This window comes from Lampris incognitus, chromosome 6 (assembly GCF_029633865.1).
Source record: "Lampris incognitus isolate fLamInc1 chromosome 6, fLamInc1.hap2, whole genome shotgun sequence".
NCBI classification, from domain to species: domain Eukaryota; kingdom Metazoa; phylum Chordata; class Actinopteri; order Lampriformes; family Lampridae; genus Lampris; species Lampris incognitus.
In genome coordinates, this window is record NC_079216.1 from 1,480,001 (window position 1) to 1,498,496 (window position 18,496).

The 18,496-nt window shown below is 48.5% G+C and overlaps 1 protein-coding gene across 2 annotated transcripts in view; it reads left to right on the top strand.

The window, feature by feature from the left end:
* The window catches only part of cadps2 (Ca++-dependent secretion activator 2), a 238,848-nt gene that overhangs the window by 162,937 nt on the left and 57,415 nt on the right, over positions 1 to 18,496 (top strand). For both annotated transcript variants that reach the window (XM_056281254.1, XM_056281255.1), the window contains one exon: positions 10,514 to 10,655. In XM_056281254.1, coding sequence (XP_056137229.1) covers positions 10,514 to 10,655 — 142 coding nt within the window. The remainder of the gene's footprint in view (positions 1 to 10,513; positions 10,656 to 18,496) is intronic.

Below are 18,496 nucleotides of genomic sequence, written 5' to 3' on the forward strand. Positions count from 1 at the left end.
CTCAGGTTGGACGGTTTGGAGACAACGCAAGAGAGACAAGATTGAGATGGTTTGGACATGTGTGGAGGAGAGATGCTGGGTATACTGGGAGAAGGATGCTGAATATGGAGCTGCCAGGGAAGAGGAGAAGAGGAAGGCCAAAGAGGAGGTTTATGGATGTGGTGAGGGAGGACATGCAGGTGGCTGGTGTGACAGAGGAAGATGCAGAGGACAGGAAGAGATGGAAACGGATGATCTGCTGTGGCGCCCCCTAACGGGAGCAGCCAAAAATAGTAGTAGTAGTAGTAGTAGATTGTATAATGACATACCCATATCCTAGTGAAATGTTAAAGTCCTTATCGTCGCTCAAAGTCAGACCGACTGCTCTGGGTACTTCCTGGAAGTCAGGCATCGTCATACAGCTGTATCAGAATCAGAATCATGTTTATTGGCCATGTAGGGTTGCACATACATGGAATTTAACTCCGGTTTCATGGCTCTCAGTCTACGTATAAGTCTGAGTTCAAGTGTTCTTGGAATGCAGGTTGTTGGAGATGAAATCTTTGGCCTTGGATGGATCCAAAACGCTGGTACGCGTCCCATCTGGAGTAGTGATCCTCAATTCAGGTGGATATCACAGGCCATATCCCACTCCGTCACAGCCTCGTAGCAGTGATCTAACTTCCTGGAAAGCTGCCCGTCGCTTGGAGACTGCCTGGGTGTAATCAGGCTGGATGTGGCTCGTCTCCTTCTCCAGTGGTGAGCTTCCTAGTTTCTGCCTTGTGTAAGATTGCCTCCTTCTGAAAATAATGACATCTCACCACAAAATCTCTTGGTGGTTGGTCGTCTCCTGGTCTCTTGCCCACAGTCCGATGTACTCGGTCCAATAGTGGAAGTTTATCCAGAGCGAGTACCTCTCTGAGCATCTCCAAGATGAAATCGGTCAGGCATTTATCGTCCTTCTGTGCTCTCTCACACCCATCTCCTGGAGATTGCGCCAGCGTGACTTTGCTTCCAAGTCTTTGTTTTTTCTCCTCAAGATACTGTATTTCCGTCTTCATCTGGTTAATCTTACGCACAAGGGTGGTGATTGAGTCAAAGTGATTGGTAGTTTCTGTCTCCAGATTGGGGACCAATAATGCTAGGATGAAGCAATCAGAGATCACAAAAGCCAGCCTATTCAGGACGCTTTAGTTTGCCAGAAAGATGTGTCGACATTGAATAATTGTCTCTGGTCCCTTAGCTGTGAGGGGTAATGATGAGATGTACAGTAGGCTCACCTCAATGAGCCGCTGGCTGGCTCATTACTGTAATGAGCAGGTATTGCTTTTGTTGATAACTGGCCTTCTTTCTGGGGCCGCCCTTACCTGCTGAAAGCGGACAGCATTCACCCTACTGGGGACGGCGCCGCTCTTTTGTATGTAGTGAATTCGGGGGGGCAGCCTGGGTACCACCACATTTGGGACGCGAACCCATGTGTCCTGCACCACAGGCGACTGCATTAACCAGTTGACTAAAGGGTCCAACCCCCTAGCCAAGGGCTAGCAAGTCTACTTAGCTGTGATCGTTACACTACCCCCCTCCTTCGGGAAGCGCGTCCCCGCACTTCAACATACCAGCTCGCTCACGCCTCTGGGCACACACACTTCCGATGGACTCACTGTCTCACCATCCCACTTCTGACACCAATCAATGTAGCAAATTCGGGGGGGGGCAGCCCGGGAACCGCCACAGCCAGGACGTGAACCCGGATCTCCCGCACCACGGGCGACAACGTTAACCAGTCGACTAAAGAGTCCGAACCTTTAGTCGACTGGTTAACCCCTCTAGCAAAATAGATAGCTGTCTATGTTTAGTTTGACTCTAGGGACTTATCCGTCAGCATGTTGCAGGTTAGAGAGCCTGCTAGGTTAAACCTAGTGCGGATGTGGGGTCAACTAGTTTAGTTAATATGTTTAGTCAGGGAATTTCTCATAGTGTAGATTATCAGACTGACACCAAACAATTCTCCAAAACCTTGTCATCTTCACACACACACACACACACACACACACACTTGCTTGCTGGTTGTCCATCGTGTCCGATGATGACCATATTCTCCTATTTGTGGGTCCGGTCTTTTGGTGGCTGAGTAGTCCGATCCTGGATGCACAGTTGCGGTTGCAGACCGGGCATGTAAAAGTGGTGCGGGGGGGGGGGGGGGGGGGGCAGGGATAGCTTTGTGAGCATGCCTCTTCACACGCTTTGTTACACGGTGTTGTGTGTGTTGGTTTTCCATATACTTCACTCCCTGTGAGACGTGAGAGCACCAGGTGGTGTGGCAGGAGGCAAGTTCCTCCAAAGAAGAGTGGCTGATCTGACATCTTTTCAGTGTGGTCTTCATTTGGTCTTTGAACCGCTTCTTCTGCCCACCAGCAGTGCGTTGGCCAAGGCGTAGTTGGCCGTAGAGGACTTTTCGTGGGAGTCGTTCGTTGGGCATGTGAATGCCCAAGCCACCTGAGTTGATGGTGGTTTAGGGTAGACTCCATGCTGCAGCTGCCTGCCCGCTCCAGCACCTCTGTGTGTGGCACTCTGTCCTCCCAAATAATGCCGAGGATCCTCTGGAGACATTTCACATGGAAGGCCTCCAGGCTTCTGAGGTGGTGGCTGTAGATGGTCCATGCCTCACATCCATAGAGTAGTGTGGAGATGCACACTGCTCTGTAAACAAGCACTTTGGTGTGGAGACTGAGGTTGCTGTTCTGGAAAACCCTTCTCCTTAGACGGCCAAAAGATGTTGAGGCTTGTTTGAGGCGGTGCTGGATCTCATCATCCATTGTGCAGGTGTCAGATAGCATGCTTCCCAGATATTTGAAGGCAGGAACAGTGGCCAGTTGTTGCCCTTCTGCTGTGAAGGTTGTTGGGTGGCTTGGGAGGCCGGCAGTCAACTGACAGCTTACCTCTGTCTTTTGGGTGTTGATGATCAGTCCCATTCTCCTGTATGCAGTTACAACTGCCAACAGAGTGTTTTGTAGGGCTTCTGGTGTGTGAGCTACCAGGGCACAATCGTCGGCATACTGTAGCTCGTTAATGTTCTCAGAGGTCAACTTGGTGGTTGCCTGAAACCTCCTGATGTTGAATAGGTTTCCATCGAGCCTGAAGTCAATGGTGGCTCCAGCCTGCTTCTCCAACCTCCTTCATAACAGTGTTGTAACAGAGACTAAGAAGATATTGAACAGGACTGGGGCTAGCACACAGCCTTGTCTGACTCCAGTCTGCACACCAAAGGGCTCACACACACACACACACACACACACACACACACACACACACACACACACACACACACACTTTTTTATCTTTACGGTCCTAAATGCTGCACTAGATTGACCATGAAAATGTTCAACTTCCCTGCGAAAGAAAAGGACATTGGCTGCTATTTAAACCAACAGTGTCACACTGTTCTGATGCCTTTAAACTGTGAAGACTGTATTGAAAAAACAGCAACTGTGCAGTTTCTCAGTCTGTGTGACGGCACTGAGCCCTCAGCCTCTTTGTCTCGCAGCCAGCGCAGATCTGGCGAGGTTTGACGTTTTATTTAATAAACCTCGTGCCAACATTCCTCCCATCCATGAACAGAATGACAGACCGACAGTCCAAGGGCGGCGGTGTGAACAAAGACCCAAGTGTTTCATTATGTGAAAATTTTGAAAATATCACCCTTCGTCTTTTTTCTTTTTCTTTTTTTTTTTAATTTAAAACCCTCATTTCACATTTTTCTAATTACCGTCCTCAATTACTCCTGTAATTAAGTGTGGTCCAAGTGTCAGCACACTGTTTGACTTGAATTGGAAGATAATGAGAGCAGAGAATCAGGCCAGACACAAAGCATGAAGTGGCAGCTAGGACGACATCCTGCTTCGCTCAGATGAGGTCTTCGTCGCATAATCAAGTCGAAACCGAGCGTGAAATTATTCTTTGATTCTGCTTCTTTTTTGACCCAGTCATATAATTAGACAACAAAAGACCAACAACATAGGCTGGATTTGCAAGATTGTAAAGCTTCAGTAGAGCTAAAAAGACAAATCACTAACGCACACTGACACGTCTTAATTTACAACCCTGAAGATTTACATGCAAACAAACTTTCCTTTTGATGCTTCCTGTCTCTGGCATATTCAAGACAGCGGCTAATCCATGAATCTCCACATCCTGCAGACTGCAGCGGTGTGATAGGGATGGCTGGTGACTGGTAGGACTTTATCAGGAAAATGACAGGGTGCATAGTGTTTCCATCTTCATCATTACAGCCAGATGAGGAAGAAGAAGGCAGGTAGTGTTGGGTTAGAAGAAGTGAAGGTGTTGTGTCTAACCAGCAGATATAACAGAACAAGCTGGCAGAAGACCTTCACCAACACATACCAGCACTACATCAATAAGTCCAACTCAGGTTCTACCAGGTTTTATATTGGTTTCTGACACAACAGCCCTGCTGACTCTCATTCATGTAGAATGAAGCTCAGCCCACCACACACACCTCACCACCACCTTCATAGAGACACACAGGTCCAGTAACACAACACCCACATAGAGACACACTGGTCCAGTAACACCACCACCTTCATAGAGACACACTGGTCCAGTAACACCACCACCTACATAGAGACACACTGGTCCAGTAACACAAAACCCACATAGAGACACACTGGTCCAGTAACACCACCACCTACATAGAGACACACTGGTCCAGTAACACCACCACCTTCATAGAGACACACTGGTCCAGTAACACCACCACCTACATAGAGACACACTGGTCCAGTAACACAAAACCCACATAGAGACACACTGGTCCAGTAACACCACCACCTACATAGAGACACACTGGTCCAGTAACACCACCACCTACATAGAGACACACTGGTCCAGTAACACCACCACCTACATAGAGACACACTGGTCCAGTAACACAACACCTGCACAGAGACACACTGGTCCAGTAACACCACCACCCACATAGAGACACACTGGTCCAGTAACACCACCACCTACATAGAGACACACTGGTCCAGTAATACCACCACCTACATAGAGACACACTGGTCCACTAACACCACCACCTACATAGAGACACACTGGTCCAGTAACACAAACAACACCTACATAGAGACACACTGGTCCAGTAACACCACACCTACATAGAGACACACTGGTCCAGTAACACCACCACCTACATAGAGACACACTGGTCCAGTAACACCACCACCTACATAGAGACACACTGGTCCAGTAACACCACCGCCTACATAGAGACACACTGGTCCAGTAACACAACACCTGCACAGAGACACACTGGTCCAGTAACACCACCACCCACATAGAGACCCAGTGGTCCAATAACACCACCACCTACATAGAGACAAACTGGTCCAGTAACACAACCAACACCTACATAGAGACACACTGGTCCAGTAACACAAACAACACCTACATAGAGACACACTGGTCCAGTAACACCACCACCCACATAGAGACACACAGGTCCATTAACACAACACCTACATAGAGACACACTGGTCCAGTAACACCACCTACATAGAGACACACTGGTCCAGTAACGCCACCACCTACATTGAGACACACTGGTCCAGTAACACAACACCTACATAGAGACACACTGGTCCAGTAACACCACCACCCACATAGAGACACACTGGTCCAGTAACACAAACAACACCTACATAGAGACACACTGTTCCAGTAACACAAACAACACCTACATAGAGACACACTGGTCCAGTAACACAAAACCCACATAGAGACACACTGGTCCAGTAACACCACCACCTACATAGAGACACAGTGGTCCAGTAACACCACCACCTACAAAGAGACACACTGGTCCAGTAACACCACCACCTACAAAGAGACACACTGGTCCAGTAACACAACACCCACATAGAGACACACTGGTCCAGTAACACCACCACCGACATAGAGACACACAGGTCCATTAACACAACACCTACATAGAGACACACTGGTCCAGTAACACAAACAACACCTACATAGAGACACACTGGTCCAGTAACACCACACCCACATAGAGACACACTGGTCCAGTAACACCACCACCTACATAGAGACACACTGGTCCAGTAACACCACCACCTACATAGACACGCTGTTCCAGTAACACCACCACCTACATAGAAACACACTGGTCCAATAACACCACTACCTACATAGAGACACACTGGTCCAGTAACACTACTACCTACATAGAGACACACTGGTCCAGTAACACCACCGCCTACATAGAGACACACTGGTCCAGTAACACCACACCTACATAGAGACACACTGGTCCAGTAACACCACCACCTACATAGAGACACACTGGTCCAGTAACACCACTAGCTACATAGAGACACACTGGTCCAGTAACACCGCCGCCTACATAGAGACACACTGGTCCACTAACACCACCACCTACATAGAGACACACTGGTCCAGTAACACCACACCTACATAGAGACACACTGGTTCAGTAACACCCCCACCTACATAGAGACACACTAGTCCAGTAACACCACCACCTACATAGAGACACACTGGTCCAGTAACACAAACAACACCTACATAGAGACACACTGGTCCAGTAACACCACCACCTCCATAGAGACACACTGGTGCAGTAACACCACCGCCTACATAGAGACACACTGGTCCACTAACACCACCACCTACATAGAAACACACTGGTCCAATAACATCACACCTACATAGAGACACACTGGTCCAATAACACCACCACCTACATAGACACACTGGTCCAGTAACACTGGTCCAGTAACACCACCACCTACATAGAGACACACTGGTCCAGTAACACCACCACCTTCATAGAGACACACTGGTCCACTAACACCACCACCTACATAGAGACACACTGGTCCAGTAACAACAACACCTACATAGAGACACACTGGTCCAGTAACACCACCACCTACATAGAGACACACTGGTCCAGTAACAACAACACCTACATAGAGACACACTGGTCCAGTAACACCACCACCTACATAGAGACACACTGGTCCAGTAACACCAGCAGATTCAGGATTACAACTTTAACTTATATATGAATTTCATGGATTTCATGTTCACCGTTGCCACCTGGTCTATTGTGACACAACGTTAAACAAATCACTAAATAACATGTTTGACTTGCATCTTCTCACTCAGTCTTGTTGGCCATGATTTAAATGCTCACTTCGTTTGTATGTGTTGGAGTAAAGCAGTTTCCTCAAGAGAGGCTAAAATGTTAGTGTGAATCATCAAGGAACCCAGTGAGAGGAATTAAAACTAATGAAGTCCTGAGAGACCAGCCATCCCCTCTCTCGCTGTAGCTTAGCCTCTGCTGCAATCTGTCTGACTCATTGTCATTATGTTTTCTGTTACATATACAATATATATATAATATTATTTAAATTGTATATATTATGTATTAGGCGGCACGGTGGTGCAGTGGTTAGCGTGGTTGCCTCACAGCAAGAAGGTTCTGGGTTCGAGCCCCGGGGTAGTCCAACCTTGGGGGTTGTTCCGGGTTGTGCTGTGTGGAGTTTGCATGTTCTTCCCGCAGTCCAAAGACATGTAGGTCAGGTGAATCAGCCCCACTAAGTTGTCCCAGGGTGTGTGTGTGTGTGTGTGTGTGTGTGTGTGTGTGTGTGTGTGTGTGTGTGTGTGTGTGTGTGTGTGTGTGTGTGTGTGTGTGTGTGTGTGTGTGTGTGTGTGTGTGTGTGTGTGTGTGTGCGTGCGTGCGTGCGTGCGTGCGCACCCTGTGATGGCCTGGCAGCCTGTCCAGGGTGTCTCCCTGCCTGCTGCCCAATGACCATTATCCGAACCGCTTATCCTGCTCTCATGGTCGCGGGATTGCTGGAGCCTATCCCGGCAGTCAGGGGCAGGTCTTGGACACTAATGCAAGGGGGGCGGAGCTCTCTTTAGGGCCCCCCTTCCCCACACACGCACACACACACACACACATGCAAAAGCACAACGAAACACGGACAACTATGCTTAAATGTGTCCTGTGACACATAGAACAAATGCTCGTCAACTGGCATTCAGCTTATGTAAGAAGAGGAAACATGTTTCACCAGTAAGGACTGTTTTAAGAAAGAAGACGCCATCTCATTGCCAACCTAAGGCATAACACAGTAATCTGCCATACATCTCAATCCACCCGGCCTCGGATAGCCTACACAAACCGAAATGCACGGTTCTGACAGCCTTTATTTCAGTACCAAGGAGAACACACGCTCACATCACCACACGCTGCACAGTTAGCACAGCCATCATTTAAAGCATTAATTACAACAATGCGAAGATTATACAGACAGGCAGAGTGCAGCATACTGACAACACCAAACTTCAGCCTCTCTTCTCTCACACACGCTGTGAAATTCAAACAAAACATTTACTCACCAAGCGGGCCTGTCCATAGCTGGTTATACTCCAAAGCATTTATAAAAAGTCATCCATTAACTCCAAACAATGAATGAACTATGTACAAGTTAATGTCCAGTTTTTTATTGTTGTTTATTATAAAAATTTCATTTTTCTGTCTTTCATACAGGCAAACCTGCCAATGACCTTGTCTCTGTCGATCTCGATATCCCGTTCAGTGCAGAGAGTTAGGTTGGAGAGTCGGGTCTCGTTCATACATGAACGTAAATGACGTCGGCTGAAACTCCTTTCAGCACTGGCAACAGTGATTGTCTTATGTATTCTGTGGAGCATTGTAAGTTGCGGGTATGCATTGTGCATGTCATTGGAAATGAGAAAAGGTAGGACTGCATCCGTGTCAAAGTCCATGGACAACTCCGAGTACATGGTGCGAAAGGAGAGAAACTCATCGACTGCTTCGTCTGGATCAGATACATCACCACAGTAAAACCGTGCGAGAGCCTGCATCTTTTTTTCTGCACCAGAAAGCAAATAGCATTTAATCTTAAAGCAGCCTCTTGCATCTTGGATTGGCTCATCCTCTGCGTTTTCCTCAAAATATCATTTCTTATTTCAGGCACTTTCTTCTTGAAACCCCGCGGTCCCGTTGCCATCTGTTTCGCTGTGCCCACCATGGCATCAAAGGCTTCATCTGTCCGTAGTTCCCTTATCTGAGCTACGCAAGTGTCGATTAGCTCAACAGCTGCGTTTGTAACCATAGAATCTTTCTGTAAGTAGTGAGACAAAATGTGTGTCTTTTTAACACGTTATTCCAAAACAGGAGCATTACCTTGAATTCGAAAGTACTCATTTTTGAGAGAAGGTCTTGTGCCTCGGATGCTGCTTTCGGTGATGTATGGCTGTGATGCTGGATTCTGTCCAGTGTCTTCAGAATTGCAGGGGGACTCTGAATAACAGCCTCCGTAGCCTGTTTCCTCGAGGCCCACCTGATGTCCGACAGGCTTCTAAGAGTAAGAACTCTTCTGTCCAGTTTCATGTTGTCTTGTTCCTCTTCTAATATCCTAAACCTTGGGAGGCTTGAGGTCAAAAAACAATAAAGGTTCTCAAGAGTGACGAAAAATGGTTTTGCACTATTGGAGGAACGAGCAGCATCTAGTAATATCAAATTCAAGTTGTGCACTCCACAATGTACGTAGAATGCTTTGTTGGTGCAGTTTTCTTTAACTCTCTGGCTTGCAGTCCCGAAATGTGCCCAGACATCTTTCGTGTACCATCATATGCCTGGCCTCTCAAAAAAGTAACATTAAGCCCAAGATCATTGAGCACGCCATTATAAAATGCTTCAGCGCTGTTGTCAGGCAGTTCATCAAATTTCACGAAGTGCTCTGCTGTGTCTCCCTTTTCTGTGACATACCGCAGTGACAAAGACAACTGGTCTATTCTTGCAATATCAATGGTCGAGTCGACAATAAGCGAACAGAACTTAGCTGTCCTGACCTCTTGTATACTAGCACTGAGGGTCTCACTGGCGAGTGCCTCAATAAGTTCGTTGTGTGAGTGGTTGCAGATGTATGTCACCTTGCTGTCAGCTGGTGATTTCAGGGGATTTTCCAAAATCGAATTGTACTGGGCCAATAATTTCAGTAGCTCTATAAAGTTTCCCTCGTTTGCATGCGGGGCTCCCAAACCCGCGTACTCTCGGTGGCCACAAAAAGCAAGACCCTGTCGGGCCACATCACGTCTGTTTGACGTCATGATATAACATGTTTCATTTGGAAGCAATCTCTTTTTTCTAACAATGAAGATAGTGCTGCAAAGAAGTAAACGATGAACTGGCGTGGACTGTATTTCTTAGCTTAAACACTGTTTTCAACACCAGTGACACTCATGACATCATGACATCATAACAGGAAAAGCTCAAGGGGGATACAAGGGGACTTTTAGTGTGCTGTTGAGGATGGTTAAAGGATTGCATCCAGCTATTTTCAGCTTTTCACTAATTTTTTCCGACCTTGGCAAAAAAACGAGCTAATATTCCTGGACTGTAACAGTGGTTGAAGTTACCCTGTATTGTCTCTGCCCTCAGCTACTCTGTGTAATGGGGTCTTCCACAAGCACCTGCAGGATGTCTTTGTTCCACTGGTGGTCCGCTACATCGACCTGATGGAGTCATCCATCGCCCAGTCCATCCACCGCGGCTTCCAGCAGGAGACCTGGCAGCCAGTCAAGTAAGACCCACAGCAGCCTTGAATGCTTGGAGCCGCCGGATAGCCGTCTGCAGGGTGGCTGGTCGGTACCTGGCTCAGCAGCTCTTCCAACAAGCCTGTTAAAATACCAGAAGCCACCATCACTTGTTGTGAGGGTTGTCAGTGTTACCTGTGTTATTGTTAGGACTCGTAGTAGTGATATTACTACAATACTAACCACTGACATGTGTACTTCCTTCAGGAAGGAAGTACACACTTTCCTCGTTAAGCCCTACCTTCATCCTTAACGCCACTGTCACTTTCAGTTGGCACCGTCTGTTTCCTGTACATACTGACACTCTACGACTACTGAACCCTTCCTACCCACACCGACACCTTCATTCCTACCCACACCCGACACCTTCATTCCTACCCACACCCGACACCTTCATTGCTACCCACACCCGACACCTTCATTCCTACCCACACCCGACACCTTCATTCCTACCCACACCCGACACCTTCATTCCTACCCACACCCGACACCTTCATTCCTACCCACACCGACACCTTCATTCCTACCCACACCGACACCTTCATTCCTACCCACACCCGACACCTTCATTCCTACCCACACCCGACACCTTCATTCCTACCCACACCCGACACCTTCATTCCTACCCACACCCGACACCTTCATTGCTACCCACACCGACACCTTCATTCCTACCCACACCCGACACCTTCATTCCTACCCACACCCGACACCTTCATTCCTACCCACACCCGACACCTTCATTGCTACCCACACCCGACACCTTCATTCCTACCCACACCCGACACCTTCATTCCTACCCACACCCGACACCTTCATTCCTACCCACACCCGACACCTTCATTCCTACCCGCACCCGACACCTTCATTCCTACCCGCACCCGACACCTTCATTCCTACCCACACCCGACACCTTCATTCCTACCCACACCCGACACCTTCATTCCTACCCACACCCGACACCTTCATTCCTACCCACACCCGACACCTTCATTGCTACCCACACCCGACACCTTCATTGCTACCCACACCCGACACCTTCATTCCTACCCACACCCGACACCTTCATTCCTACCCACACCCGACACCTTCATTGCTACCCACACCCGACACCTTCATTGCTACCCACACCCGACACCTTCATTCCTACCCACACCCGACACCTTCATTCCTACCCACACCCGACACCTTCATTGCTACCCACACCCGACACCTTCATTGCTACCCACACCCGACACCTTCATTCCTACCCACACCCGACACCTTCATTCCTACCCACACCCGACACCTTCATTGCTACCCACACCCGACACCTTCATTGCTACCCACACCCGACACCTTCATTCCTACCCACACCCGACACCTTCATTCCTACCCACACCCGACACCTTCATTCCTACCCACACCCGACACCTTCATTCCTACCCACACCCGACTCCTTCATTCCTACCCACACCCGACACCTTCATTCCTACCCACACCCGACACCTTCATTCCTACCCACACCCGACACCTTCATTCCTACCCACACCCGACACCTTCATTCCTACCCACACCCGACACCTTCATTCCTACCCACACCCGACACCATCATTCCTACCCACACCCGACACCTTCATTCCTACCCACACCCGACACCTTCATTGCTACCCACACCCGACACCTTCATTCCTACCCACACCCGACACCTTCATTCCTACCCACAACCGACACCTTCATTCCTACCCACACCCGACACCTTCATTCCTACCCACACCGACACCTTCATTCCTACCACACCCGACACCTTCATTGCTACCCACACCCGACACCTTCATTCCTACCCACACCCGACACCTTCATTCCTACCCACACCCGACACCTTCATTCCTACCCACACCGACACCTTCATTCCTACCCACACCCGACACCTTCATTCCTACCCACACCCGACACCTTCATTCCTACCCACACCCGACACCTTCATTCCTACCCACACCCGACACCTTCATTCCTACCCACACCCGACACCTTCATTCCTACCCACACACCCGACACCTTCATTCCTACCCACACCGACACCTCATTCCTACCCACACCCGACACCTTCATTCCTACCCACACCCGACACCTTCATTGCTACCCACACCCGACACCTTCATTCCTACCCACACCCGACACCTTCATTCCTACCCACACCCGACACCTTCATTCCTACCCACACCCGACACCTTCATTCCTACCCACACCCGACACCTTCATTCCTACCCACACCCGACACCTTCATTCCTACCCACCCCCGACACCTTCATTGCTACCCACACCGACACCTTCATTCCTACCCACACCCGACACCTTCATTCCTACCCACACCCGACACCTTCATTGCTACCCACACCGACACCTTCATTCCTACCCACACCCGACACCTTCATTCCTACCCACACCCGACACCTTCATTCCTACCCACACCGACACCTTCATTCCTACCCACACCGACACCTTCATTCCTACCCACACCCGACACCTTCATTCCTACCCACACCGACACCTTCATTCCTACCCACACCCGACACCTTCATTCCTACCCACACCCGACACCTTCATTCCTACCCACACCCGACACCTTCATTCCTACCCACACCCGACACCTTCATTCCTACCCACACCCGACACCTTCATTCCTACCCACACCCGACACCTTCATTCCTACCCACACCCGACACCTTCATTCCTACCCACACCCGACTCCTTCATTCCTACCCACACCCGACACCTTCATTCCTACCCACACCCGACACCTTCATTGCTACCCACACCCGACACCTTCATTGCTACCCACACCCGACACCTTCATTCCTACCCACACCCGACACCTTCATTCCTACCCACACCCGACACCTTCATTCCTACCCACACCCGACACCTTCATTCCTACCCACACCCGACACCTTCATTCCTACCCACACCCGACACCTTCATTCCTACCCACACCCGACACCTTCATTCCTACCCACACCCGACACCTTCATTCCTACCCACACCGACACCTTCATTCCTACCCACACCCGACACCTTCATTCCTACCCACACCCGACACCTTCATTCCTACCCACACCCGACACCTTCATTCCTACCCACACCCGACACCTTCATTCCTACCCACACCCGACACCTTCATTCCTACCCACACCCGACACCTTCATTCCTACCCACACCCGACACCTTCATTCCTACCCACACCCGACACCTTCATTCCTACCCACACCCGACACCTTCATTCCTACCCACACCCGACACCTTCATTCCTACCCACACCGACACCTTCATTCCTACCCACACCCGACACCTTCATTCCTACCCACACCCGACACCTTCATTCCTACCCACACCCGACCACCTTCATTCCTACCCACACCCGACACCTTCATTGCTACCCACACCCGACACCTTCATTCCTACCCACACCCGACACCTTCATTGCTACCCACACCCGACACCTTCATTGCTACCCACACCCGACACCTTCATTGCTACCCACACCCGACACCTTCATTCCTACCCACACCCGACACCTTCATTCCTACCCACACCCGACACCTTCATTCCTACCCACACCCGACACCTTCATTCCTACCCACACCCGACACCTTCATTCCTACCCACACCGACACCTTCATTCCTACCCACACCCGACACCTTCATTCCTACCCACACCCGACACCTTCATTCCTACCCACACCCGACACCTTCATTCCTACCCACACCCGACACCTTCATTCCTACCCACACCCGACACCTTCATTCCTACCCACACCCGACACCTTCATTCCTACCCACACCCGACACCTTCATTGCTACCCACACCCGACACCTTCATTGCTACCCACACCCGACACCTTCATTCCTACCCACACCCGACACCTTCATTCCTACCCACACCGACACCTTCATTCCTACCCACACCCGACACCTTCATTCCTACCCACACCCGACACCTTCATTCCTACCCACACCCGACACCTTCATTCCTACCCACACCCGACACCTTCATTCCTACCCACACCCGACACCTTCATTGCTACCCACACCCGACACCTTCATTCCTACCCACACCCGACACCTTCATTGCTACCCACACCCGACACCTTCATTCCTACCCACACCCGACACCTTCATTCCTACCCACACCCGACACCTTCATTCCTACCCACACCCGACACCTTCATTCCTACCCACACCCGACACCTTCATTCCTACCCACAACCCGACTCCTTCATTCCTACCCACACCCGACACCTTCATTGCTACCCACACCCGACACCTTCATTGCTACCCACACCCGACACCTTCATTCCTACCCACACCCGACACCTTCATTCCTACCCACACCCGACACCTTCATTCCTACCCACACCCGACACCTTCATTGCTACCCACACCCGACACCTTCATTCCTACCCACACCCGACACCTTCATTGCTACCCACACCCGACACCTTCATTCCTACCCACACCCGACACCTTCATTCCTACCCACACCCGACACCTTCATTCCTACCCACACCCGACACCTTCATTCCTACCCACACCCGACACCTTCATTCCTACCCACACCCGACACCTTCATTCCTACCCACACCCGACACCTTCATTCCTACCCACACCCGACACCTTCATTCCTACCCGCACCCGACACCTTCATTGCTACCCACACCCGACACCTTCATTGCTACCCGCACCCGACACCTTCATTCCTACCCGCACCCGACACCTTCATTCCTACCCGCACCCGACACCTTCATTCCTACCCGCACCCGACACCTTCATTGCTACCCGCACCCGACACCTTCATTCCTACCCGCACCCGACACCTTCATTCCTACCCGCACCCGACACCTTCATTCCTACCCGCACCCGACACCTTCATTTCTACCCGCACCCGACACCTTCATTTCTACCTGCACCTGACACTTTAATTTGTACCTACACCTGACACTTTACTTTCAACCTACACCTGACACTTTTATTTCTACCTACACCTGACACTAATTTCTACCTACACCTGACACTTTAATTTGTACCTACACCTGACACTTTACTTTCTACCTACACCTGACACTAATTTCTACCTACACCTGACACTTTAATTTCTACCTACACCTGACACTTTAATTTCTACCTACACCTGACACTTTACTTTCTACCTACACCTGACACCTTCATTTCTACCTACACCTGACACTTTAATTTCTACCTACACCTGACACTTTGATTTGTCAGTTTTCTGACTGGTGTCAGTGTAAATGTACTTTATATTTAGATTCTCCTATTCACCACCTATAGCTGACATAAGACACACTAAATAAACTCAGCATGACATGTACTCTTGCTTATGATATGAATGCTATGTCACAGATGTACTACTACTACTACTTCATATAATACCACTACTATTACATATAATACTACTATGTGATTACTATGTAGCGCTCTGATTTCAGTTTGTAACATTTCAATTTATTTATTCATTTCTGGCTCTCCTGTAAATTCCTTTAAAAAGTGTCTGATAGGGCGTCCGGGTAGCGTGGCGGTCTATTCCGTTGCCTACCAACTCAGATGCCCCGTACAATGTTAATTCGTGGTATTATTGTGTGTAGTACTAGAACTACCAGTATTATCAGCTGGTGGTTGGGCAGGGTGAAGGTCCTTGCGGTTGTGGTTTTGTCGGACATAGTGGAGGGATGCAGCTGATGTGTTCCTCTGTAGAAACATTGACGATGTCTGATCTCCACGGTGGATACAAGGCCTTTCCATGTTCTGGAGCACTCTGATGGTTGTTGTGGTCCATCATCAGCAGACGTCAGTCCAGTGTTTGAGATTATTCTTCTGAAGTGTTGGAGGTGGTGTTAGGTATTTACTCCTGGTACTCCTGGTTTCAGTGTTTCATAGGTTTGCTACGTATGGGTGGAGTCTGATGTCATCTTACATGTAGTTTCTCAGCCTAGTGGCTGTTGGAGTTGTGGAAGGTCTGAAGATTTTTTTTTATTATTTATTCTTTATTTTTCACAGCAGTATATATTACAAAATGTATATCAATCAATAACAGTTTCATTTTCTTCTGCCATTCAGGTTTTTTTTATACTTACAAGAGAGTGAAAACAAAAAACAAACGAGAAACTATATATATATACATACATACATACATACATATACATATATATATACATATATATACATACATATACGTATATATACACACACACACATATATATACATATATATATACACACACACACACACATAAAAAAAGCAAACTTTAAGAACTTTATACAATTTGGGAGCGGTAACGTGTGTGCATAAGACTATACAGGAGAGAGGTGATATGAGGATTCCTGGTCTGAAGATATTTAAGGGGAGTAAAATGACTTCGGCAGCCTGGTTCAGGTTTTCAGAGAGGCTCCTGGGTTTCATCCACACATTTTTCATTTCTCGTGGCAGTGAAAGCTTTAGGAACCCATTCCAGAGCAGGAAGCCGTGAAGACATGGGAGACGGAGGCTGCTCAACAATGCCCCGGGATTAATAGATATGAACCCATGAAGTAGGACAGCATGTTACAGTTTAGTATTCCAGGTCTACGTTTACTTGTCATGTTGGAGTAGGACAGCGTGTTACAGTTCAGTATTCCAGGTCTACGTTTACTTGTCCTATTGAACTATGAGTACTACATGAGTACTACAGCACTCTGATCTCCACAACTACACAACAGTACTGCAACACTCTGCTCTCCACAACTACGCAACTACACATTAGTACTGCAACTCTCTGCTCTTCACAACTACACAACTACACATTAGTACTGCAACTCTCTGCTCTACACAACTACACAACTACACATTAGTACTGCAACTCTCTGCTCTCCACAACTACACAACTACACATTAGTACTGCAACTCTCTGCTCTCCACAACTACACAACTACACATCAATACTACAACACTCTGCCCTCCACTACTGTACATTGGTACTGCAACACTCTGCTCTCCACAACTATTCAACCACACATCAGTACTGTAACACTCTGCTCTCCACAACTACACATCAGTACTGCAACATTCTACTTTCCATAACTACATATCAGTAATGCAACACTCTGCTCTCCACAAGTACACATCAGTGCTGTAACATTCTGCTTTCCACAACTACACATCAGTACTGCAACACTCTGCTCTCCACGACTACACATCAGTACTGTAACACTCTGCTTTCCACAACTACACATCAGTACTGTAACACTCTGCTCTCCACAACTACACATCAGTACTGCAACACTCTGCTCTCCACAACTACACATCAGTACTGTAACACTCTGCTCTCCATAACTACACGTCAGTACTGTAACACTGCTCTCCACAACTACACATCAGTACTGTAACACTCCGCTTTCCATAACTACACATCAGTACTGTAACACTGCTCTCCACGACTACACATCAGCACTGTAACACTCTGCTTTCCACAACTACACATCAGTACTGTAACACTCTGCTCTCCACAACTACACATCAGTACTGCAACAGTCTGCTCTCCACAACTACACATCAGTACTGTAACACTCTGCTTTCCATAACTACACGTCAGTACTGTAACACTGCTCTCCACAACTACACATCAGTACTGTAACACTGCTCTCCACAACTACACATCAGTACTGTAACATTCTGCTCTCCACAACTACACATCAGTACTGTAACACTCTGCTCTCCACAACTACACATCAGTACTGCAGCACTCTGCTCTCCACAACTACACAGCAGTACTGCAGCACTCTGCTCTCCACAACTACT